This window comes from Micromys minutus, assembly GCF_963924665.1.
Source record: "Micromys minutus genome assembly, chromosome: 10".
Classification (NCBI taxonomy): Eukaryota; Metazoa; Chordata; class Mammalia; order Rodentia; family Muridae; genus Micromys; species Micromys minutus.
In genome coordinates this window covers 22,520,819-22,546,783 of record NC_137979.1, presented here as the reverse complement: position 1 = coordinate 22,546,783, position 25,965 = coordinate 22,520,819, and the positions used below count along the sequence as shown (strand labels likewise).

The 25,965-nt window shown below is 40.5% G+C and overlaps 1 protein-coding gene across 3 annotated transcripts in view; it reads right to left on the bottom strand.

Moving 5' to 3' along the window:
* The window catches only part of RABEP1 (rabaptin, RAB GTPase binding effector protein 1), a 91,699-nt gene that overhangs the window by 2,985 nt on the left and 62,749 nt on the right, over positions 1-25,965 (bottom strand). The window contains exons 9-16 of one of the 3 annotated variants that reach the window (XM_080923064.1): positions 23,671-24,138; positions 22,178-22,282; positions 20,499-20,615; positions 18,134-18,232; positions 12,582-12,722; positions 4,932-5,121; positions 4,340-4,395; positions 2,449-2,547 (exon numbers count right to left, since the gene is read on the bottom strand). In XM_080923064.1, coding sequence (XP_080779190.1) covers positions 2,449-2,547; positions 4,340-4,395; positions 4,932-5,121; positions 12,582-12,722; positions 18,134-18,232; positions 20,499-20,615; positions 22,178-22,282; positions 23,671-24,138 — 1,275 coding nt within the window. The remainder of the gene's footprint in view (positions 1-2,448; positions 2,548-4,339; positions 4,396-4,931; positions 5,122-12,581; positions 12,723-18,133; positions 18,233-20,498; positions 20,616-22,177; positions 22,283-23,670; positions 24,139-25,965) is intronic. The other 2 variants (XM_080923066.1, XM_080923065.1) reach the window with 2 other exon arrangements.

Sequence of the window (25,965 nt, the reverse complement as noted above, 5' to 3'; positions counted from 1 at the left end):
GTGGTAGGCAAGCACTCTACACCACCAAGCATATCCCCAACTCTTCCTACTACTAGAGCAGACACCTGAATGATACCTCCATATTCCACTAATTTTCATTTTTCTACTGATTTTGGGGGTGGTGCATGCTACAGCACACACGTAGCAGCCACAGGACAAGTTGCAGGAGTCAGTTCTACCATGGGGGCCCTAAGAACTGAACTCGGGCTTGGCAGCAAGCACATCTAGCTGCTCACTGGTTCCCATCTTTGTTTTTGTTTTGTTTTTTTTTAAAGGGTCTCCCATAGCTCAAACAAGACCCTGAACTTGCTCTATTGTAACTGAGAATGGCCTTAAATTCTGATCCACCTGCTTCCCTTCTGGTATTACAGCTTGTGCTGGACATCAAACCCAAGGGACAGCTGCATGCTAGGCAAGCACTCTACCAGCTCATTTTATCCCCACTCCTATCATTTATTCTGTGTGGAGAGGGAAGCACTGACAGGAGGTCGTCAGGACAACCATAGAGAGTTGGTTCTCTCCATTTTGTGGGCCCCAAAGATCAAATTCCAGTCAGCAAGCTTGGTAGTGAGCACCCTTTACCTGCTAATCCATTTCCCTCCCACCCATTCTCTCTTTCCATAGGGCAGTGGTACCAGTTGGGTAGGTTACTTGCTCTAGGTATAAAATTCAAGATGAGAAATGTATTCAAAGTACTGTGTCCTTGATCCCAAGATAACAGCTGTCACAGGAAGAGAATGTTAAAATAGGAATTTTCTTTGACATTAACACCTCATTAATACAGGCCAAGCAGCCACAGATATCTCCAGCCTTCCTACTGAAGATTATAGATTTTTTTTCAAAAACAAGAATGTACTGACTACCACTAACGCAGCTCAGTAAGACCTTATCTAGGAATATCCCCTATAATCAGCCACATGTATTTTTATTTTATCCAAACTCATCAAGATAATCTGTTAATCTGCTTCAATGAAATCTTAGGGATGGGATGGGGTAGTTTTCAAAAGCATCCCCTCGGGGGCTGGAGAGGGGGCTCAGAGGTTAAGAGCACTGACTGCTCTTCCAGAGGTCCTGAGTTCAAATCTCAGCAACCACATGGTGGCTTACAACCATCTGTTGTCTTCTTCTGGTGTGTCTGAAGATAGATACAGTGTACTCATATATAATAAATAAATCTTTAAAAAAAAAAAAAAAAAAAAAAGCATCCCCTCCTTCAATCACTGGGGATTGAACCTAGGGCCTCATGCATGCTAGGTAAGCAGTCTACCACTAAACTATATATCCCTAGTCCCTACCCCACCTTTTCAATTTTTTGTTTTTACTTTTTATTTTGAGACAGGGTCCAACTAAGTTGCCAAAGCTGGTGTTAAGCTACTTGGTAGTCTTTTTTTAGACCTTTGAATTAGCAGTCCTCCTGCCTTGGCCTCTACTAACAGAAATTACAGGTAAGCCTGCATCACCCAGCACAACTCAGGGCAATACTTCCAACAGAGCACTGTCCAAGTTAGATGCAATCTTACTTTATTATGTATGTATAAGTGAATATTTGCATACGTGTGTGTGCACAATGTGTGTGATAGAAAAGAATGTCAAATCTGGCAGTGGAGTTACAGATCCTGAGCTACCACCATATGCATGCTAGGAACTGAGCAGAAGTCCAGCTTGTAACTACTGAGCTGTCTCTATAGCTCTGGGTTGAAATTCCTACTTAACAACTAACTGAAGCCATTAAAGCCTATGACCCAAGCCTGCAAAATTGGCCTCAACCCATTACTCCATTTTCTTTTTACAATTTGTTAGTAAAATCAACATTCAAAATATAACTACAAACAGCAAAGTTTTGATTTTTTTTTCTGAATAGAAATGCTGAATTTCTGCATTAAAAAATTTAATATTTAAAAAACTTATGGGTGGGGCTGGAGAGATGACTCTGGTTAAGAGCACTGACTGCTCTTCAAGAGGTCCTGAGTTCAGTTCCCAGTAACCTCATGGTAGCTTATAACCACCTGTAATGAGAGTCAATGCTCTCTTCTGATGTGTCTGAAGACAGAGGCAGTATATTCACATAAAATAATAAATCTATTTTAAAAAAACTTATGGGTGTTTTATATATACATAGGTCTGTGTACCATATACCTGCAATATACCCATGGAGGCCAGAAGGTGGCACTGGATCTCCCTGTGACTAGAGTTAAAAAGATCGTTTTAATGCAACATGTTTGTGCTAGGAACTGAACCCAGGTCCTCCAAGAGTAACCAGTGTTCTTAACCACTAAGCCAGCTCTCTAGGCCCCTTGTTTGTTTGAGAAGGTCTCACTATACAGACCAGGCTGGCCTTGAACTCACAAAGATCTATCTGCCTCTGCCTCACCAGTGCTGGATTAATTAGGTGTATACTGCCATATTTTAGCCTCATTTTTAAATTAAATGACTGACAAACATAATTACCTTAGCAGCAGTTTCTTTCTTTAACTGTTCCTCTAAATTAACTTTTATTTCTTGTAGGCTTTCAAGTTGTTGTGACTTCTCTCTTACTGTAGATTCCAACTGTGAAATCAAAAGGGAAACAGACTCAGAAACTTTGAACTGAGTTTCACTCTGAAACACAGCACTGCCTAGAAGTATCTGTAGCCCAGAGTACCATGCCCAGAGTCAGGCTTGCTTTTGGCTGTACCTAGAATGTTCTCAAGTTTCAGAATGTAGATTCATTTTGTCCTTCCAGAGCTGGCCTTATTTATTAGGTACCTACCACATTCTGATTCTAAGGCCGGAAACTGCTAAGTGAGGACAAGCAGACATGGAAATAACTAGTGCACCTCACATAAAGGTAGTAGCATTTGATTCAGGGAGAAAAACTGGACAGTATTTTCTAGAAGAGTTATGACTGACTTTTGCTTTTAGTACTGGGGATTGAACCCAGGTCTCGTGGGCTAGGCAAGCATGTGGTCACTTATATCCATCCCCAACTCCTTTTGAAACAGGGTCTTGCTTTTTGTTCACGTTGGTTCTGAACTGGTTTTGAGCTCTGTAGCCTAAGGAGGCCTTGAACCTGTGCTTCTCCTATATCCTCTTGATACCACCAGCATGGATTAATATTTCACAGGGGAAGGAAAGGGTGACAAGGTAAAGAAGGTAAAGAGATGTTCCAAAAATAGAATATCAGTCCTGCCCCAGGATGGTGCTCTGACTGCCGGCAGCAGGGCGGAGCTGTGGAGTCTAGAGAAGGCTGAGGTGAGAGATGGCTGCACTACACTGTAAACTTCCTTCTAGTTGAAGGGAAGTGCTGAAGGCTTCAAAAGATTGAGATAGCCTGGCTTCAATACAGATATGAACTGGAACAGGTTCCGGTTCTTTGGCTTCTCAGGAAACAAGATGTGACAACAGGTCGATGAGAAATGGCATCACAGAGCTGGGGTGTAGCTCAGTGGGACAGTACAGTACTTGCTTAGCACACACATGAATTCAATTCCCAGAACCACAAAACACAGTAAAGTGGAATCTGGGGGCAGACTGACATTCTGTAAATGGGGGTGGAGTGTGGTGCAGCTGAGCCTGGGACTTTCTGTTCAGTGCTAGCGAACATTGGGAGAGGTCAGTGAAGGCACTGTCAGTGTTAACTATGGTGAGAGGTAGGCCATCATTTTATCTCAAAAGCAAGACTGATAATAAAGCAGGAGAGCATGTAACTGGGGAACCTGGGACTCCAGTGGCCCTGTGTAATGACTGAGCAGTGAAGGCACTGAGATGACCATGACTGAAAGCTATTGTGAAGAATGAAAGAGACAAATCTTAGGACAAATGAAAGGCTGTCTAGGAGTACTGGAACCCATGACGGCAAGGGCATGAGATGCCACCAATTCTGGTAACATTGGCTTCTTGAAATAACAGGCCTAATCCAGAACTGGAAGAGGTACTCAGTGAGAGGGGAAGACACTGAGTCAAAAAAGAGAAGCAAAGTACAGCCAGTGTGAGAAGCAGGGCAGCACTGGAGTAAAGGTCTTTTGGGTCAAGGACACTGAGGCCAGGAAACAGCATGGGCTCATCTCCCACACCGTTGAGGCTAATTAGGAAATAGCACACCTGTGTACAAGTGTATGCACACTTGCAGTGTGTGGCAGTCATGGCTGACCTCGCCAAGCTGAGGCGCCATCCCCACATGGCATAACACACAGCAAGTTCTCTACACATGTTCCCTTTCACTGCCCCTGTGTTCCCACTAGGAAGACGTTTCTTAAAAGCAGGGCTTATGCCTCAGCGCTCTTCATTTCTTTGTTCCGGCAGAAGATTCAATAGGCAACCACTGAGTGTTAATAGAATTAATTTTAAACTTGTGACTCACCTGTCCCTTTTCAACTTTTATTCTTTCTAATTCAGCTTTTAGACTAGAAATGGAAGCTAGGACAAAAGGGAGAAATATTAGCAGTTATTTTTTTTTCCCATAAAATGTGCCCGAACAGTCAGAAATACACTGCAGAGAAAAGTGCTCTCTCAAACCATCCCAGAGAACTGATATTGCAACCAAGTTCAGGGAACATGCACACTGTGTTCCGACCTAAACCAAACCATATCTAACTGTAGGAAAGCAATGCTTAACGAAATAAAGTTCTGTAAAGAAATGCTGCCTGTCTGACCCTGGTACCCATGGCCTTTGGCTCCATTACCATCAAAGCTCATAAAAGGACAAATGATTTGGGACTTTCACAATTCCTGCACATCTGAGCACCTAGAACAGGTGTTCTTTTATACTTCTGTTTTCTACACACATGATCATGCATTAGTCTAAACAGTGTTATTTACCAAAGCATCACTCTCTTGTTAGCTCCTTATGTGAAACAGGGTCTCCTGGAGTCCTGGCCTCTGATCCCCATGTCCCCCGGGTGAGCACTACACCAGCAGAGCTCCATCCCCAGCTCACAAACATGTTTTCTCACCTATTTCCTCCTTGCAGTTTTCAATTTCCAGCTGTAGTGTCTCTTCGAGGTTTTCTTTTAAACACTGTTCTGCCTGAATTTGCTCTTTTAGGAAAAGTATTTCAGCCTTCAGCTTCTCTTCCATATGGTCTGCTGCTGTCCGCACATGAACAATGTTCTCACGATATTTTAAAACCAGTTCCCGGAGCACCTGGATTCAGTAAACAGGAGGTTACTGGATTTGTAAAGGTGGGAGAAACTGCAGATTTATGTTTCAAATGTTTCAGTTATTTAGACTGTGAATTTCAGTGACCACACAATGTTCTGAAAGCACATGCCTTTGCATATTAACATTCAACATGGCCAAAAAGTTGTGTTGTGAGCTCCATTTTCCCCTCAACACTGTTTTATAAGCAGGGGGAAAATGTTATGTAATTTCCTCATGAAATTCACTAGAAAGAATGCCTTCATGAAGATAAAAAGAGAAAAAACTCAGTATAAACCTAAGATAAAAATACATTTAACTTACCTATTCACATATTCAAATGCTCACTGAAAATCTATTTAGACAAAGTAATGACCACACACAGATAGATAACACTGACAGACAGTCTCTCTCTCTCTCTCTCTCTCTCTCTCTCTCTCTCTCTCTCTCTCTCTCTGAAAAGAAAGGCAGTAAGCTTATTTTTTCTTTCTACTTTTGTTTTGTTGAGAAAACCTGGCCTCAAACGAACAGAGATCCATCTGCTCCTGCCTCCCCAGTGCTGAGATTACAGGCACATGCCATCATATCTGGCTTTTTCCTCCCAAATTTCAATCTTTTAGAAAACATAATCATATCCTACAGAAAACCAACCAAACTAGTATTCCCCAACAGCTTTCTAGTTGAATACATTCTCCTGGTGTTTGGGATGGGGCTTACCGATGTTGCCCAGGCTGGCCTGGAACTCCCTATGCAGCCCATCTGGCTTCAAATTCATGAACCTCTTGCCTCAGTCTCTAGAGTGTTGGAATTGCAGGCAAGCACCACCATGCTCATCTTAGATACTTTTAAATCTAGGAATAAAAACTCTCTAGAGAACAGAACAAAGAACTATTTCCAGCCAAACAGGAAAGTTTTATCAGAGGTAAAGGTGGTGGTAAAGTTATTTAAAAGTCATGGCAAAGGCACAAGTTTCCCAAACTTTCTGTACCAGCAATTACCAGTTAAGAAAAGGGCAAGAGCTTTCCTAAGAAGGCCAGGTCTGGGCTGGACCACAGCAGTGGACATGATAAACAACTGTGTCTTTAAAAGTAAAACAACAAAAGCCTACTCCTAGCAATGTTAATATGTACACAGAGAAAAATTAGGTAGGATTACAAGAAACTTCTAAAAAGATAAATTTATGTTACATTTGATTTTTTTTTCATTAGAGACAAGAGTCCCACTGTGTAGTGCAGGCTGGCCTTAAATTTACTAGGTAGAACTGCCTAGCCTCAAACATATAGCAATCCTCCTGCCTCAGCTGCCCCAAGTGTTGGGATTACAGGGCTAAGCCACTATAACCAGCTCATATCTAATTTTTAATTTATTTGAAGCAGTTAAGAGTTGTCATTCACTATTTGATTTTGCACATGTGAGAGTGACAGGCCCTGGCACATGGCATGTGTGAAGACAGTCTCCTTCCAGCAGGAGTGCTAGGGTCAGACTCTGCCTGGTGGACTCTGCAGCAGGCACTCACCATTGAGACATCTCACTAGCCCTGATTTTCTTTCTAAAAAGTAAAAGGGCCTCACAAATAAAATTCTCTTATTTTGCTTCGAAATTGGCCTAAAAAAAAAAAAAAAATCTCATCTTTACTTAGACAACATTGAGTTCTGAGGGTCAAGAACCTGAAGAGATATTTTCCTTTAATATTGAAAGCTTTAGAAAACATAGTTGTAACATTTGATAGAGTTAAGAGAATAATTTCCCTACAAAAGCAGAGTACAAGTGGTAAAACAAATCCCATCTTTATATGCAGAAAATAGACGAGTGTAATATAACTCTTTCCATTCTACCTACAAAAGAAAGGATCACAAAGAATCAACCTGGTAAACCTAAGCTTATGGCTTATTCTACATCTTGTTCAACTTGACACAATCACAGACTCTGACTTGGCAATGGAGTCCAATACCAAAAGCACAAACAACAGGGGAGTGGGGGAGACAAACTGGACTTCACAAAAAAAAAAAAAAAAAAAAAAAAAACACAGCCCACAGATTGTAATAAAATACCTGAAAAAAACATGGATTGGCTAGACTCTAGTTCCAGTCAATCCAGAGCCCTCCTCTGGCTTCCTCAAAAGCCACAAACATGGCAGACACACAAAATTAAAATCTTTAATATTACAATCTTTAAAAATTAATTAATTAGTGGTACACACTTTTAATCCCAGCACATGGAAGAGAGAAACAGGTGGATCTCTGTGGACTACATTGTAAGTTCAGGACAGCCAGAGCTACATAGTGAGACCCTATCTTGGAAAACAAAAAGGAAATCAAACAAACAAACAAAAACAGTTATAAAATAAATAAAAAAGGCCAGGCCTATCAGCTCACTCCTTTAATCCCAACATCCAGTACTCAGAGGTAAGCAAATCTCTGAGTTTGGGGACAGCCTGGTCTACAGAGCAAGTTCTAGGACAGCCAATACTACACAGAGGAAACCCTGTCTTGCAAACACAAAAATAGGACTAGACAGATGGCTCAGCCGTTAAGAGCACTGGCTTCCAGGGGAATCAGGTTCAATTCTCAAAACACACACACGTACGTCAGTTCACAACCATCACTCCAGTTCTGAATCTCCAGTTTCAGGCAATCCAACACCTTCACAAAGACATGCAGGAAAAACATCAAAACATAAAAAAAAAATTACATAAATTAAAAAAGAGAAGCTAAAAATAAATTTAGTAGCTGGGCAGTGGTAGCACATGCCTTTAATCCCAGCATCTAGAAGCAGAGGCAGGTAGATCTCTGTAAATTAGAGGCCAGCCCAGTCTGTAGAGCAAGTTTTAGGATGGCCAGGGTTACACAGAGAAACCATCTCCCAAAAAAAAAAAAAAAAAAAAAAAAAAAACCATAAAATTAATGATATAATGCATAAAACCTGACATCATTCAGCAGTAAAGTACCTTCCTAGTATACATGAGGCCCTAGAATCAATCCACATACTTCAGGAAGCTAGGTACAGTGGCTGACTAGGGCTATTAGTGAAGCCCATCTTTAAAAAAATCCACATAATTAAGTCAAGTTTAGGGTGGAGAATGCTTCTCCCAAATATGTAACACCTGTATGTGACAAACAACGGTGCACTTAGTATCTTGAGACAGAAATACAGGAGGTCAGAGAAGTTCAGGTAACACAGTAGCAGGTGAGCTCATACCCCACTTCATCGACAGGTCACCAAGACAAAAGCACCAACCAACACTTACTTAACTTACACTATAGATCAAATAGACTTAACAGTCTTCACAACACTCTATCCAGTAGCTGTAGTATACATTTTTCTCAGCAGCCAAGCCTGAGATTAGTGATGCAAAGAAATACTAAAGATCACAGTGGAAATTAATGAAATGGAGACTAAAAGAAAGTATAAGGCAGCTGGAGAGATGGCTCAGTGGTTATGGGCACTGGCTGCTCTTCCAGAGGTCCCGAGTTCAATTCCCAGCAACCACATGGTGGCTCACAACCATCTATAATAATATCTGATGCCCTGTTCTGGTGTGCAGATGTACATGCAGATAGAGCACTCATGCATAAAATAATTAAATCAGTAAAAGAAAGGGAGAAAGTAGAATATAAAAGAGCAATGGAATAGAATCTATTTTTTGAAAAGAGAAATAAGCTGAGTGATGTTTGCACATACCTTTAATCCCAGCACTTGGGAGGAAGAGGCAGGCAGATCTCTGTAAATTTGAGGCCATCCTAATCTACATTGCGAGTTCCAGGACAGCCAAGGGTACACAGAAAGACCCTTTTTCAAATTAATTAATTAATTGATTGATTGATTAATTAAAAGTAAAAGAAAGGAAAAAGGGAAGAAAAAAAGAGATTGGCAAAAATTTAGCTAAAGTAAGCCAAGGGGATTGGGAGGTGGGGTGGAGAATCATCCAAAGTATAGAATTAGAGATGAAAGGAGATATTGCAACCAACACTACAAATATCCAGAAGACCATGGGAGAAAGTTTTTAACTTCGATTCCAGTAGTCTGGAAGAGAAGAATAAATTCATGGAGGCATATGACACACCTAAATTAAATAAACCAAGAACAAAAGCAACTCCAGCAGATCTGTGACAAATACTGAGGTCAGCAAATCTCCCAGAAGAAAGTCCAGGATGTGACAGTCATTGCAGAATTCTACCAGACCTATAATAAAAATATCAATGCTCCAAACCTTCCAAACATGGTCTATAAAATCAGTATTACCCTGATACAAAACCAGGTAAAGAGAGGAAAGAGAGAGGGAGAAAAAAGGAAGAGATGAAAGGAAGAAGGGGGGGAGGAAAGGAGGGAACTATGGATCAAGTACCCTGATACACAAATGTAAGTCCTCAATAAAGTACAAAGGGCTTGAGACATGGTTGTGTGGTGACGATCAGGCTTTGATTCCTAGCATCTATGTGGTAGTTCACAACCTTAACGTTCCAGTCCAGGGGTTCCGACACCCTCTGCTGACCTCTGAAGGCACCAGATATGTATGTGGTACACCATATACATTAAATAATAAAAATAGGTAAGAGAGTTCCTTTTAGGGGCTGGAGAGATGGATCAGCAGTGAGAGCAATGGCTGTTCTTTTAGAGGGCCCAGGTTTGATTCCCAGCATCCACATGGTGGTTAAAAACTGTAATTCTAGTCTCAGGGGTTCTGACACCTTTTTGAAGCCTCCCTGGTACAAAAACATATGAGCAACACACACACACAAATAAAATTAAACAAAACTGAAAAAAAATATTCAACAACATATGCAAGTCAATTAGATATAATGCCGCACATGAAGAGAACTAAAGATAAAAATCTCTTAACTGTCTCAGAAGACGCAGAAAGGGTGTTTAACAAAATTCAACATACTTTCACAATCCACATCTTGTATAAACTATGAGTACAAGGTTTGAAATACAGCCTAGTTAGTAAAGCACGTGCTACACAATCATGAGGACCAGCATTTGATCCCCAGAACTCAGCTCAAAGGCAGCTTTGTTGGTGAAGGTTTGTATTCTAGTGCTAGGGAAGCAGGAGGGTCCTCGAGGCTCACTGGCCAACCATTCTAGCCAAATTGATAAGCTCCAAGTTCAGTGAATGACCCTGTCCCAAAAGAACAGAAGGAGATTAAGGAAGTTAACCTGCCATCTACCTTTGGCCTTCACATGTGCACACACAATTATATATAAATATGTATACTCAAACAAAATGATCATACTTCACCAAACCATTCTATGATAAACCATAAGGCAAACCATGTTAAATGAAAAGACAAGTGAAAGCCTTCACTACGATGTCAGGATGAGACATAGGCATCTACTCACCTCACTCAGCACAGTGCCTAGTGTTTAGCCAGCAGTAACGCAGGACAGATAAATAAGATGTCAAAGTGCCCTATTTGTAGATGATATAAGTCTATACTCAAAAGATCCTAAAGACACCAAGACACTCTCTCATGAAATAGCAGAAAGTTCAAACTTAAAACAGGAAAATCAGTAGTTCTTCTATATTCTAAGTATCAATAACCAACAATCTGAGAAAGAAATAAGGAGAACAATTCTATGCATAATGGTGTAAAAACAACAAACAGGATCAACCTAACCAAGAAGTATGAGTCCTCTACAGTGACAGCTAGAAGGGAAGCAGAGAAAATAAACTGAAGACATTAGTAAATGAAAATTGTTTGATGACTTAGTAGAACTAGTGTTTTGAAAACTGACAAATTGTTAAAACTTAGCTAAAGGCTCAATGCAATCCCCATAAAAATTCCAGTGGCATTCCTTATAGGAGGAGGGGTAAGGGAGATTCTAAAATGGACTTGGAAGCATTGAAGACAGAAAGGCAAAAAAAGCAATCCTGAGCCTTAAAAATTACACCAGCAAAGCTTTCTAGATGTGGTTCCAAGGGCTCAGGAAATAAGAACTGACAATGGGAAATAGGCATGAAAGCAAGCGGGTGAGACATTTCCTGCACAGTCAGGATGTGCTGGGAATGTGAAGTGTCCCCCAGAGGCGTGTGTGTTAAATACTTAGTCACCAACATGGAACAAAATGGGTTAACTGCAACACTGTTCTTGCCAAGCTTTTATGGTAGGTATTCAACAAAAAAAAAAAAAAAAGAAGAAGAAGAAGAAAAGAAAGAAAGAAAGAAAGAAAGAAAGAAAGAAAGAAAGAAAGAAAGAAAGAAAGAAAGAAAGAAAGAAAGAAAGAAAGAAAGAAAGAAAGAAAGAAATGTGGCACTGTACGCAAAGATTGAAATTATGGTATTTAAAGGAAAACTGATGGACCTGGAGACCATCATATTAAGGAAAGGAAGCTGGACTCAGAAAAACAAATACTGAATGTTGTCTCTCATAAAGCAGAATCTAGGCCTTTTTTAAAGATATGAAGAACGAAGACTATTTTGGAAGACCAGTGAAAGTGGGGTAAGAGATGAAATAGAACAAAACAGACCAAATGTACATTATATGCATGGATGAAATGACACAATAAAACTCATTATTGTGTAATTAATATATGCTAATTTAATAAATAAAACAATTAAGTAGTTCCACACATATTACCAAGATTGCCCATGTTTTCATATGACACAACTTTATGTTACTGGGTATATATTTAGGAGAAATGAAAACATGTCTTACTAGATCCTGTGCATGGATATTCATAACTGGTAATGACCTAAATCCCCACCAAAAAATGAATAAACAAAACATCCATACAATACAGTATTATAATTCAGTTATAAAAAGCAATTAAAATCAGTATTTGCTACAACATGGATGAATCTTGAAAACATGCTAAGTAAAAAAAGCCAAGGCAGATACAAAAAGACTATAAGGAATTATGTACAGACAGAAGGCAAATTATTAGTTCTTTAGATTGAAAATAAAGAGAACAGAGGAATCCCTACAGGGTAAGGAGGGATTTTTATTTATTTGGTTGGTGATTGGCTTGGATTTCTTTTATGTGTATGGGGTTTTTGCTTACATGTATGTCCATACACACATAAGTGGTACCTGTGGAGACCAGATGTGTCTGATCTCCTGGGACTGAATGCATAGAAAAATCAAACCCAGGTTCTCTGGAAAAGCAGCCAATACTCTTAATCACTAAACCATCTTTCCAACCCTTAAGGTTTCTTTCCACAGTGATGGAAATGTTCTAAAATGGTGGTGTATGGCAGCACACACTAGTAATACCAGCACTAGGGAGAGAGAGGCAGGATTGAATCTGAGGCTGGCCTGCACTACAAACCCAGATGATATTTCAAAGACAAAATGAAGTTTTAAAATTGACATTTATCCATCAATATGCTAAAGAATGAATTACCTCTTTAAAAGTAGAATTGTTTGACATATAAAATTAATCAATAAAGATATTTCTAAAGAAACTTACAACCATTTTTAAAAGTACACTTGCTTGTGTTTTTGACACTGTGGCAAATGCATTACCTCCACAGTATCTGGAAGAATGAAGTCTTCTGCTTGCTGTAATGACACATGCAAGCTATGTTTTCCCTGGAGGCTGTCATTGTCTTTCTGTAACCTCACCAGCTCTTCTGAAACCTGTTCACGTGAGTGCATCAGCACTGCCTAAAACAGAAACAGATGCTAAGAAGGTAAACCCAGTTTAGTAACAACAACATCAGAGAAAAGCAAGGGCAAACAAAATGACATTTGAAGATGGACCGTGTCATAAAACTATAAAAAACTTCTAAAAATGTACACATAGATCATAACTTATATTTTCTACACTTACTGTGGTGTGGGCATGTGTGTGACAGAGCATGTGTGTGACCAGAGGACAGGGTGTAGAGTCCACTCTTTGCTTCTGTGTTTACAGGAGTTCCAGGTATCATATGCAGGTCAAGCACCTTCCCCTGCAGAGCCATCTTACACTCAGCAGCCCCACCTCATTTTCTTTACAGCCTATTTATTCAGCAAAGAGTGAGGCAATGAAGCAAACATGGGAGCTCGTTCTTTACTGTTCTTATCAGCAATTAAAAAACAGTCACTACTTCTTGTCTCCCAGAACACAGAGGAACCAGACTCTGTGGCTCAGTAGAATTAGACATAAACAAGTACAAGTATTCCATCAAAGAGTGGAAAAGGCAGCATTTCCATCTTCATACAATGTTTGAGTCCAGGAGCAAGTGCATGTCTGGGCAGCCTCAGACTACAAGTCTTCAAAAAGATCTAAGGTTGCATATGGTGGGTGGTGTACGCCCATGATCCCAGCACCCAGGAGGCCCAGGCCTAGGACCTGGAAGGAAAGCAAGCCTCACATGGATAAAAAATTATAGGCCAACATGAGCAACATGAAATCTTGCCTCAAGCTTCTACACCATTCCCTCACCACTACTCAATAAAGAAGATCCACACTCGGTTCATAAGTTCCATATAAGTTTATTTTCAAAACTCCTATTTCTTTTGATACTTAAAAGAATTAAAATATCAAGAATTAATTTGTAAAAGTTATTTCAGCAAATAAAAGTTTAAAATAAAGTCCCTCGTCTCTACTACTCTTTTTGTTTTGTATCTTTTTCGGGGTGGGGGGGAGAGAATTTCACTATGCTGGCCTGGAACTCAGTATGTAAACCAGGCTGGCCTTGAACTCTTGATTCACCTATCTTTGCTTTCTCAGTGATGGGTTTAAAGGCATGTGCTATAATGCCCAGTTTTGTGCTAAATTTTAACACTAAGTTGTTAAGTCATCTGTTACAAATTTATACTCAAAAATGCAGATCACTCACTCAGGCCACTTTTATTTGTCACCCACTACTGGAGAGTAGGCATTTTTCTGTTCCTCAAGAATACACAGACAGGGCTGGAGAGAGAGCTTAGCAGTTAAGAGAACGGACTACTCTTCCAAAGGACCCAAATTGCAGCACCCACATGGCAGCTCACACTGTCTATAACTTCAAAATCTAACACCATTTTGCATGCAGGCAAAATACCAGTGCACAGAAAATAAAAACTTTAAAAAAATTTATTTGGAACAATATACAGACAAAGATATTTGCCCTGGAGAGGCAGAAGAGAAAGTTGAGTTAAAGCCAAAACTACCCACTCGGTATGACATGGTGCTATTAACAAAAACGAAGAAATACATAATTAGGAAAAGGTCAGGGAGAGATCTAAAGAATATCTCCCAGGGTAGGTAATAAGCAAGTTGAATTCTGAAGGAAGGCAAGCAGGCAGGCGAGGTCATGAACAAACTGTAGTTAAACATTATTAGCTTTATTTTCATGAAGCTAGATGGACTGAGTGCTATGATCTCCCTCAATCTGTACCTATCCTACCAAGCATTCTACAGAGACACCCATGACTCTCCCTTTGGTTATCAGACTCTTGATACACTGAAACAAAAGAAAATGGAATTTCCCCAGAAGCCTCATGCTGGGAGAAAAAAACAAAGCCACCATGGTGCCAGCCAGAGGGGGCTCATCTCCCAGAAACAGACTGCACAATTCTGACTCATCAGAACACTTAAAAGTAAGACAAGAACAAAGACAATGACGACCCGTGGGACCCCAACTTGATGGAATAGCTTAACTATCTGTGCACAACTCTTGTCTTCAATTCAAATTTAACCCTCTTGTTAGGAGCATGAAGATGGACTTGGACAGGTGTCACTTGACTTCTTTGTTCTTCCCAGTGTGGCCATGGAAGAGTAGCAGTAAAGATCATCAAAGGAAAACTCCTGGTCAAGAGAAGATTCTCTGGCCTGGGTAGAAACCTAGCTGTCTGTCTCTGTCTGTCTCTGTCTATGTCTCTCTTTATGTATATATATATATATGTGTGTGTATGCATGCACAAGAGGGGGTTTGAGGCCTGGAGAGATGGCTCAGTTGTTAAGAGCACTGGCTGCTCTTCCAAAGGTCCTGAGTTCAAATCCCAGCACAACCACAAAGTGTTTCACAGCCATTTGTAATGGGATCCAATGCCCTCTTCTGGTGTGTCTGAAGTGGTACTCATACACATAAAAATAAATCTTAAAAAAAAAAAAGTGGGTTTTAGTCTTAAGCAATAGTATTGTATATACAATGTGTATAAGCACACAGGAATACGCCACAGCATATATGTGGAGGTCAGAGGTCAACATTGGGTTAACCTCTTAATCTCTCTCTACCTTAATTACACTCAAATTTTGAAGACACTAAACCTAAGCTGGCTGGCCAATAAGTTCCAGCAATCAGCCAGACTCTGCACACACCAACTGCTCCCCTCTCTGCTTGGTAGCTACAGAGGTGCGTGTAGGCCATACTGGGTTTCTATGTAGGTACTATGATCTAAACTGTACAGTAACAACTTTATCAATTGAGCCATCCTCCTACCCCAAATTTCTCAATGTTAATTTAATTGAACTACTGAGAATGTCTGGCCAAACTTGACTTCTTAGGTTTTGATGCCAATTCCAGTAACAAATCCACTTAATACCTAAGTATTAGCAACCTGTTACCTTCTAGATATGAAAGAAAAAGAAAAGTAAAAGAGGAACATACGTCTTTATCTCATTTTAATTTTTGAGAATTTCAAGGTTTTAATGTTTGAGAATTTCCTATATGTTACCTGTGGAGGTCAAGATTTTTTTCTTGCCTTTTAATTATTTAATCTGATTACGACCCCTAGGTAGTGACATAATCACAGAGCAACTCAAATACATCCTGAGCAATTCCCATGCGGTGTACCCTTACCTGGACGTATTCTAAGGGCAGAAACCACCACAAAAACCATTGAGCCTATTTAGTGAGCTCACTGCTAACGGCACACTCATAACTCTGGAACCATCTGTCCCTAACTTCACCAAGTATCACTAATAATGGAACATCCACCATTGTGCACAATACAACTTTACCACTAAAACATTTCATCTGTCCATTCCAGTATTCTTGCCAAAATGTCTGATGTCTACTAAATCACAAGGAAACAATCAGATATACTCTACAGAATGCTAACCTAAAACATTCTGAGTAAAATAACTGCTCTAAACCATTAAAAAAGATTAACGACATTTATTCTGTTGTTGTTGCTATTGTTGTCAAAGACAGGGCTTCTTTGTATAGCCCTGGCTGTCCTGAAAACTCACTGTGTAGACCAGGCTGGCCTCAAACTCACAGAGATCCACCTGCCTCTGTCTCCCCAGGCGCTGAGATTAAAGGGGTGTGCCACAACTGCCTAGAAATTAATGGCATTTTTATTTCATTTTTTAAAAATTAAAGATTTATTTATTTTATTCATATGAGTACACTGAGCTATCTCAGACACACCAGCAGAGAGCATCAAATCCTATTACAGATGGTTGTGAGCCACCATGTGGTTGCTGGGAATTGAACTCAGGACCTCTGAAAGTGCAGTCGATGTTCTTAACCACTGAGCCATTTCACCAGCTCCAATGGCATTTTTTAAAGTGAGGGTATTATACTACATTAATTTAAAAAAGACTGAAATGACAACAAAGTGCAATATATAATTTATGATTGGTTCCTTGTTCAAAAATAAAAGTTAGTTTTTTAATTATTACCAAAAACAATTAAAAATCTGGAAGGACAACTGGTTAACTTTTAAGAATGTACAAAGAATGTTCCAGTCATACAGAACATCTTTACTCCAAAGAAATACATGCCGAAATATTTAGGAGAGTCATAATGTCTACACTTTAATTCCCAATAGGTCATCCATCACATAATGTATCTCTATACAGTGAGACCGCAAGAGACTGATGTTAGCAACTGCTGAACTAGAGTGACAAGTCTTAAGCAATACTGTTATGTGTATGATGGTTTGAGTGCACACGTGTCACAGTATGTATATGGAGGTCAGAGGACATTTGGAGTTGGCTCTCTCCTTCCATTGTGAGTCAGATGTCAGGACTACACAGCAAGTTCTTTCAGTTGAAGTGGTATCAAAAGCTGATTCCACAAACTTCTCTGCAAGTGTGAAGCCTCTCAAAATACAAAGGGGAAAATGTCAAGATGCCCAATCCTATCATAGACACTCTGCAGGAGCCTAAAGATACTGAATATGGCTTTCTCAGCATAGGAACCATTTGTGGTAATTTTGAAAAAAATTAAATGTTCAAAGGACTTCTGCTCGAATCCCACCAATTTTCCAATGTCACCTAATACACACTACTTTTAATGGAATCAACTTGCATATCACCTGCAGAGGGGAAAGAACTTGAAAAGATAAAGAGAAGAAAAGCTGTGAAAAACAGCCCCATGGACCTTTGCCAGAACTAAACAATTATAAAGCTGTCTTCTCTACTTAGGGAAAATGGGAACTTCCCAGACCAGATACAGGGTTCAAGGATGATTGAGTTGCCATTCAGACACTGGCTGAATGCCAGTCAAAGATAAATTGTGGCCATCCCATCTGTAACCCTGACACTCACAACTGTGGTCCCTATGAAAGTGAGGTACATGGAAGCTTTGCAGTCAGCCATGACTGACCCAGGCCATGAGACACAGGATCTAACAAGACAAACACAGCCAGAGTAAAAAGAAAGAAACCCAAGCCTCAGAACTGTGGCCACCTCTCAGGAAGCCCTGCTTCTGCCCCTCACAACCAATGGCCTTCTGGAACGCCTCCAAAGCTATAGCAAATACATAAATTCTGGGAAATTAATAAGGTTATTCTAAATAAATAAAAGTTACCCAGGAAAAACACATACATATTCAAAAGCTGTGTGAACTGGCGATGACAATTATCTCTGTTCTTTTACTGTGTACTTTAAACTGGAAATTAAATACTGGCCTACCACAGTTTACTCTGTTTATGTTTCCCAAGTCAGAAAAGGTGAAGATGAGATGGGGCAGGGTGAGGAGCTCTGCTCAGAAGCAACATCTGTACAGTATTTACCATCATAGTGCTCTGTAGACCCCAGCGTGTAGCCACTCCAGCAGCCGCTTTGGGCAGGGTGACATATTAAAGATATATGTTGAGAAAGCAAGCCAGGAACAAAGAAAAGTAACATGTAACACGTATTTCAAACACTGACTTACCATCTGCTCCTGAACGTCTCTCTTTGCTTGGGAAAAGCTCTGTTGTAACTCTTCAAGCAAGACCTCAGAGGCTTGGGCTCTTAAAACAAGTGCAGATATCTGAATAGAAGGTGCACATGTGAAAATACAGTTAAGACTGGCTATCTGACGCTAACCCTGCATCCCATTATTCCACACAAGTCCATAGAACCACTTATCTTTCATTCAGCCAATGTGTACAATTACTATTATGGCAAGATTTCCCAGTACCCAGGACATTAATGAAGCTCAAGTTAAATGCTGACACACATCAACAAACAGTTGTAATTGGTCCTTAGAATGATGGAAACCTATATGTCCTAGTTATGGATGTATTCTTAAGGGTCCTTTTAAAAAGCAATTAGAAACTAGAAGCCTGGGGCTGGAGCAAAAGCAGAGAAGGTAAAGGCACTTGCTGCTAAGCCTGAGTTTGGTCCTCAGAACCCAGGATCCATATGGTGGAAGGAGAGAACCGACTCCTGCAAGTTGTTCTCTGACTCCACATGCTATGGCCACATATTTCACACATGCATGATGTATGTCTGTGTGCCCATAAATAAGTATATTTCTTTAAAACAGAAGAAAGGATATGAAGGAGAGAAAGAGGGAGACAGCACACTTTAAACGATACATGAAATCCTTTCTAAGTTGGTAACAGTCTTCTAAGGTAGGTATTGAAGAGCAATTAACACCATTTAACTCTTGACTGTTTTGAATTAGTGTTAATAATCCTAGGGAGTGAAATATTTGAAAACTAATCATTTACACACAAAAACGAATATAAATAATTTTTGTCTATGCATTTAAAAAATTGTTAGAATTTTGTTTCTAGCTGGGCTGTGGAGGCACAAACCTTTATTAATCCCAGCACTTTGGAGGCAGAGGTGGGTAGGTGGGACTCTGAGTTCAAGGCCAGCCTGGTCTACTTAATGAGTTCCAGGAGAGCCAGATCTGTGTAGAGAGGCCCTTTCTCAATAATGGTGACAACGACGACAACAACAACGGTGACAAACAGGAAAGAAGGTGGTAAAGGGAGGAAGGAGGAGGGAGGGGGAGGAGACAGAAGGAGGGAGGAGAAGGAAGAAGAAGGTGAAGAGGAAGAGACTGAATTCAGGCTTAGTTGTAAGCACTCTTCTTACCCACTGAATCATCTTACCAATCTTTGTTTTGGTGTTTGAGACAAGGTCTCAAACAGCCAGATTGGCCGCCAGTTCCATAACAAAGATGCCCTTGAACTTCTAGTCTTTTTGTCCCTACCTCTCAAGAGATGAGGTAACAGGTGTTTAACTCTACCCCCAGTTTATATAGTGCTTGGGATTACAGCAAGTGCTTAATGCACACTAGACAGGGACTCTATCAACTGAACTACATTTTCAGCCAGTAAGCTATCTTTCTTTTTCTTCCCCTCTCTCTGTATTTACATTTGAGATGTTATCCCTTTACCCCTGCTCCCCTCCCCCCAGCCCCTCCATTTGCCTTCACAAAGATGCACTCCCTTCTGATCCTCCTCTCCACCCCATTGTCTTGGCATTCCCCTACATTAGGAAAACTCTCCCTCTTTGGAACAAAAGCCTCTTCTCACATTGATGCCAGACACTGACTGGATAGATAGGTCTCTCAAAGTGCGCACAAAGGTTGATGTTTTACTCCATGGAAGTTTTGGAGGGTTTGGTTGGTTGATAATGTTGTTATCTTCCCATGAGGCTGCAACCCCTTTCAGCTCCTTAGGTCCTTTCTTTAGCAACCTCATTGGAATCCCCAAGTTCAGACTGATGGTTAACTGCTAGCATGCTCAGCTGTATCTATAAGTGCTATCTTTCCTGTTAGTGAGGTTCTTAGGCACGAGGGAGAACCCAGCAAACATACACACACACACACACACACACACACACACACACACAAAAGGAAATCCAGACTTCTCAGAGCCATTGGAAGTACATTAAGTTCGTTAACTTATTATTTCAAAAGGAAAATCTTGAATATTAGATAAGAAGATTCTGGAAAGACTGCTCAGCAGTTAAGAAACTTGTTGCTCTTGAAGAGGACCAGAATTTTTGTTCCCAGCATACAAATGGTGGCTCACAACTATTTATAACTCCAGCTGCAGGGGATCTGACCCTTTCTTCTGACCTTCCAGGGGACCAAGGATACATGTGGCAAAACACACATTTAAAATATAAATACATCCTTAAAAAAAAATAGCATGGGATGACCAGACCAGTAAGCACTTTTTATCTCAAAGGAAATAAAACTGCTAAATCTTTAAAGCAGAAGAAAGAAAGCAACTATTCTTTTTGAAACTGTAAATATAACTTAACAAGCCAGTCCTCTTTCATGCTTTGCTTACCTGGTGGCTTGAGTCCTCCGCACTTTGCTTGAGGAATTCCTCTAGCTCCTGTTTCTCTTTCATTGTCTTCTCTAGCTGGTCATTAGCTTGTCTGAGCATTAACTGCAGTTTTTTCACCTGTGTAATTTAAAAAGTCAATCAGAAGAAAGCAGTTGCGTTTTTGTTGTTAATCCAGGGCCTCGTGCATGCTAGGCAAGGGCTCCACCACTACACCCTCAACCCGCAGTGCTTTTTTGAGTTAAAAAAATTTTTTTGGACTTGTCAATCCAGAAAGAAATCAACCATCTCAAGAATTATGTTGTGCTTTACAGTTAGCAACAGCTTTTCACATACATAATCTCATTTGAAAACCTCTTCTCTGCTAGGCCCCTAGGATTCAGAAGAACCTTATATATTTTATAGAAGTGAAGTTATAACACTTTTCCTATTTAAAAGCAATTATGCCTCCAAGTTGCTAGGCTTCAACGTAGCTCCTCTGATTGTCTCCTCTCCTCACAGGTCTCATCCTGACCTTCCCGTGAAGCTCCTTCTCATACTAGCTTATAAACTCACATGCCAGCGACGCGTCCTAGAACATACCATTCTCTCTCATGACTCTATAAATTTTCCTCCTTGAATATAGTTTCTTCTTCCCTAGTTCTTCTAATGCAAAAGCAGGCTCTAACCCATACAGCCCAAATGCTGTCTTTTCTGAACCTACAGCAGAGCTACACACCCTCCTCCAGTCATTCATCTCTAGGAACAAGACGGCTGAACTTATGCTTTGGTTTGTAATGCTGAAAGCTCCTTAAGGGCCAAAACCACCTTCAGCTGTATCTGAATGTCGAGGATCCAGCAACACACCAGGCCAACAAGAGGCATCTACAGAAGTCTACAGAAATAACTAAGGAATCCAAGACAGCCCTTATCAGAAGTCAACCATATTATTTTGGTTTTTTAAGTAGCTTTTTAAATTCACCTGTAAGTTATCAGTTAAAAAAAAAAAAAAAAAAAAAAAGACTACAGATAAGGAACTGAGTATCAGTGAAACCTGAAAATACCGTATCTTTATTCTAACCTCCTTCAGTTCTGATCGAAAAGGCAGTAAGTAATTAATCCTCATAACAACCAAAGAAAAATATTCCTTTCTTGACACACAAGGCTACTCTTGCTAAACTCTGTTACCAATGTCCCACTCTTGTACTCTGTATTTGAAAAAGAACTTTACCCTCAAGTCTAGTCCAAGCCTGCAGGAGCTTAACTTCTGTGCCCTATGAATCACCATTAATCAAGTCAACAAATTTACAGCAAACAAGCAGTAAACAACGAATCTAAATTCTGGTCACCATGACATCTGGATGGCTTTTACGGTCAGAGGCCACAGTAAATTTTACCTCCCTCATATCTGTACCATTAAGTTCACTGTGAGGGTGAGATCAGGCCAGAATCAGGTTTAGGTGTTTGGTTCATGGGATGCAGAGACAGGCGCAATGGTGCTGTTAGCACACCTGAGGGCTGAGTTGACTGGTGTAGGGCTGACATGCTAATGAAGAATGGATGCCCAGAGTCCTGCTGGGCTCTCAATGTAAGTAAGCTGCCACTGCTGCTAGTGTATGTGCTCGATTATTCCATAACCAGGTAGATACACTTCATAAAACAGATGGGGAAAGAGACAACTCTGTGGCTCTAATGAAACTCACCTGGTCTCTTGTTTCAGCTTCCTGAATCTGAATTCCTTGTAACTGTTTTTCATAATTGGAACACATATCACAACGTCTACCAAGCTTATTTCCAGCATTATGTACCTGAAGGGCACCAAAATTACCACTTATCAGCCAAAACAAAATAATTCTGTCTCATATTCAAGGAACGAATGCACATTCTTACCAATGTTAGTCAATGCATAGCACAGACTAAATGCTTCAGAGAGTTACAGGAAAAAGATAAAATATAGAGTCAAATTCTAAAAGTTGTACCTCTAGTACAAGTATGGTAGAAAAACAAGAGATACAACCTAGCACCAAGGGCTACAAAACACCACATTTGAAGAACACACAAAGCAAGCAAGAGGTGCTACAACATACCCTCAATACGACCTAACCAAAGGGAAGAGAAGAAGAAAGTCAGCACCGAGTCTCCCCTCACGAGCTCCAGGAAGCGCATGTTCTTGGCATGTCAGACGTGGCTCAAGGACAGTGTATTTAGGTTTAGCAGGCTGCTCCACTTACTGTGTGCTTCTCTACAGAGAAGGAGCCCTGAGAAGGGAAAGCACTAAGGCCAGAGCGCCTAGATTCTAACCCAAGTGTGGCCAGTTTCTTAATCTCTAACTGGGCACAGTTGTGATCAGAAAGCTCAGAGACAAGGCATGTGAAAGGGCTTGGGATCTGTAAAGCAGTGTGAAATACAACTTACATTCCTTATTGGCTTCGTGTTGTGTTGTTTTTCGAGACAGGGTTTCTCTGTGTAACAGAACCCTGACTGTCTTGGACTCGTCTTGTAGACCAGGCAGGCTGGCCTCAAACTCACAAAGACTCACCTTTCTCTGGTTCCCAAGTGCTGGGATTAAAGCTGTGTGCCATTACAACTGCCACTACTAGATTCTTAACACCTAATCTTTACATCTGAAAATATTTTGAGAAAAATTACTTTCCATCAAGGGTGCCTTTTTTTCCTCTCCCATGTTTCCCAATCCCCCGTGAATCCATGCTCTCTATCAGGTGCTTGAGCACTTCTACATTTTAAAAGGGAAACAAATGAGTGAGTCACAGCATTCACTCAGCCTCAGTGAACTGAAAACTCAAATTCAAGCTGCTCGAACTGTGATGCTCGTTAACACCACTGGCTAGCCAGCTTCCTGTGACAGCCAGACAGAGAGATAACGCAGACCTGACAAGGGGTGGGTATGTGCTAACACATTCTTGCTGGCAGCACAGGCCTGTGCTGACTCCAGGAACTATCTCCTGAATCAACAATGAATATCAGTTATCTAATTCCTCTAGAGAGAGAAGAGAGCAAGCTGCGGTGGTGCACACCTATAATCACAGAGCTGGAAAGGTGCAGGCAGGAGGATGAAGAGACATCCTCTGAGTTTCAACATCATCTTCACTGTATAAGTTGGTAGCAAGCTTGGGCTACATAAAACTTTGTCGAAAAACAAAAAGAGAACAAAGGAAACAAGATCAGAATATCTCACCTCCTTCTGCAGGAGATTCCATTCCGTCTCACTCACTAAGCGGTAACCACTGGGAGATACATATGCACTCTCCATACCCTGGGTGACACTTGAGAGGAGGGACGCTGTCTCCTCCTGCTCAGGTGTCATTGCCTTAATTGCTCTTTCTTGATCTTTGGTTAACATAAATCCACTTGGCATCTGCAGTGACCCAAGGGACACAGTATCAAAGTTCTCAGACACAGAATCTGCTCCAACCAGTGGTCCAAAATCCGACTCATCCAAATTTCCAGCAGATTTTGCTTTGTAGTTATAGCCTAAAGCTTTGGATTGCAATGAGCTTGAGGTTCCCAAGCTGTCTGTAGACTGAGCTCTCCGGAGTCCATCTTTAAACACGTCACTGTCCGATTTACTGAATGAATCTCCAGATGGTAACAACAAGTCTGCATCTAAGGAATGGACTGATCCATGGGTGCTGTCTAAATGCTCCTAAAATGTGAAAGCACATTATTTTCAAGTTAGATAATTCTCTGATTGTCCAAAGAGAATAACCACCATGTTTATACACACTTATACACACACACACACACACACACACACACACACACACACAAAATACATATATATATCCACACCTTAAACATAATCAATTTTCTGCTTTCATATAACCACTTAACCATTTATCAAGTCAATCTTTTCCGTATGTTGGATACTACTCAGGCACAGGTTAGACATGTGAACATACAACTTTTAATTTTAAGATGTATTCAGTTTCTTGAGAGTTTAAGCAAGTAAACAGGCTCTTACAATATTATACAGAACCATACAAGACAGAGATGAACTCATGCTCTGGGACTTCAAGGAGAAACATCTGGTGGAGAAATGAGTTGGCAAACATCCCATGTAACTCAGAACTGGGTATGTTAAATGTGAAGTGCCTGTTGAAGACCCAAGTACAGACATTCACCAGACAGATGGACAGAGAAGTCTTTGGACAGACAACTGGAAATAACCATTGTACAAAGAGATAACTAAATGCAACTTTAATTCTAGCACTTAGGAGGGATCAGTACACAGATCTGAGTTCCAAGCCAGCCTGCTCTACATACTGGGTTACAGAATAGCCAGGGCTAAAGGTATGATGGCAAATCCTACAATGAAAGTAACAGACAGTGGTCAAGGGCAATGTGAGTAAGAAATACCACTGTTTGACAGAAGAACAAAGGAAGGCATTGACAGGACAGAAAGGAAAGCAGAAAATCATAATGTGAAGCCAAGTTCCAACCAAGACATAAGATTGCATGCAGAGCAACGAGAAGCCAAAAATATAGTGAAAATCGCCTGACTCCATCTACCGGAAATGTCCAGAACACAGAGACATAGCAGACTGATTGCAAGAGGCCGGGGAAGAGATATAGAATCTCTCCTTTGGGAGAAGGGGTGATAGAAATGTTTTCAAACTAGAAGACAGAGGTAGTAACTGCATAGCATTGAACATATTAACTGCCTAGAAGTTGCACACTTGAAATCACTCATTCTATGCTGCATATGCATATTTTATGCATTTACTTATTAACTATTAAAAATGTACAAAAGGTAAAAGCAGAGTGCTGCTACTGTACAGTGCAACTCCACAGTGAGGGGTAACAATGAGAGGCCAGGCGGTGCTGGCACACACACCTTTAATTCCAACACTCTAGAGGCAGAGTCAAGAGGATCACTGAGTTCAAGGCTAACCTAGGCTAGTCTATAGAATGAGTTCCAGGCCAGCCAAGGCTCACAAAGATAACTTGTCTCAGGGGGACAAAAAAAAAAATCAAGGAAGATCATACTTATGCAGGTAAAGGGGCTTGTTACAATCAGATAACCTGAGTTCAATCCCCAGGACCCACAAAATGGAAGGACAGAACCAACTCAGAAAATTGTCCTCTAATTTCCAGATGCATTCACACACACACTCGAACACACACACGCACACACGCACGCAGGCACAAATACACACTCTAAATGTCAAAATGAAGTTTTTAAAAAAGGTAACAAGTTTTTTTTTTTTTTAAATCTTATTTACATTACTATTCGTGGGCTGGAGAGGTGGGCCAGTGGTTAAGAAGACTGACTAGTCTTACACAGGACCCAGGTTTGGCTCCCATCACCTATGTGGTGGCTCAAAACCACTTGTAGCTCTAGTTCCAGGTGATCCAATGCCCTCTTTTTTGCAGGCACCTGCACATGTGTACTGCATGTGCACACATTAGGCACACACATAAAATAAATCAGTCCTTTTTAAGACTATTAAAATTATTTACTTAAATTTTA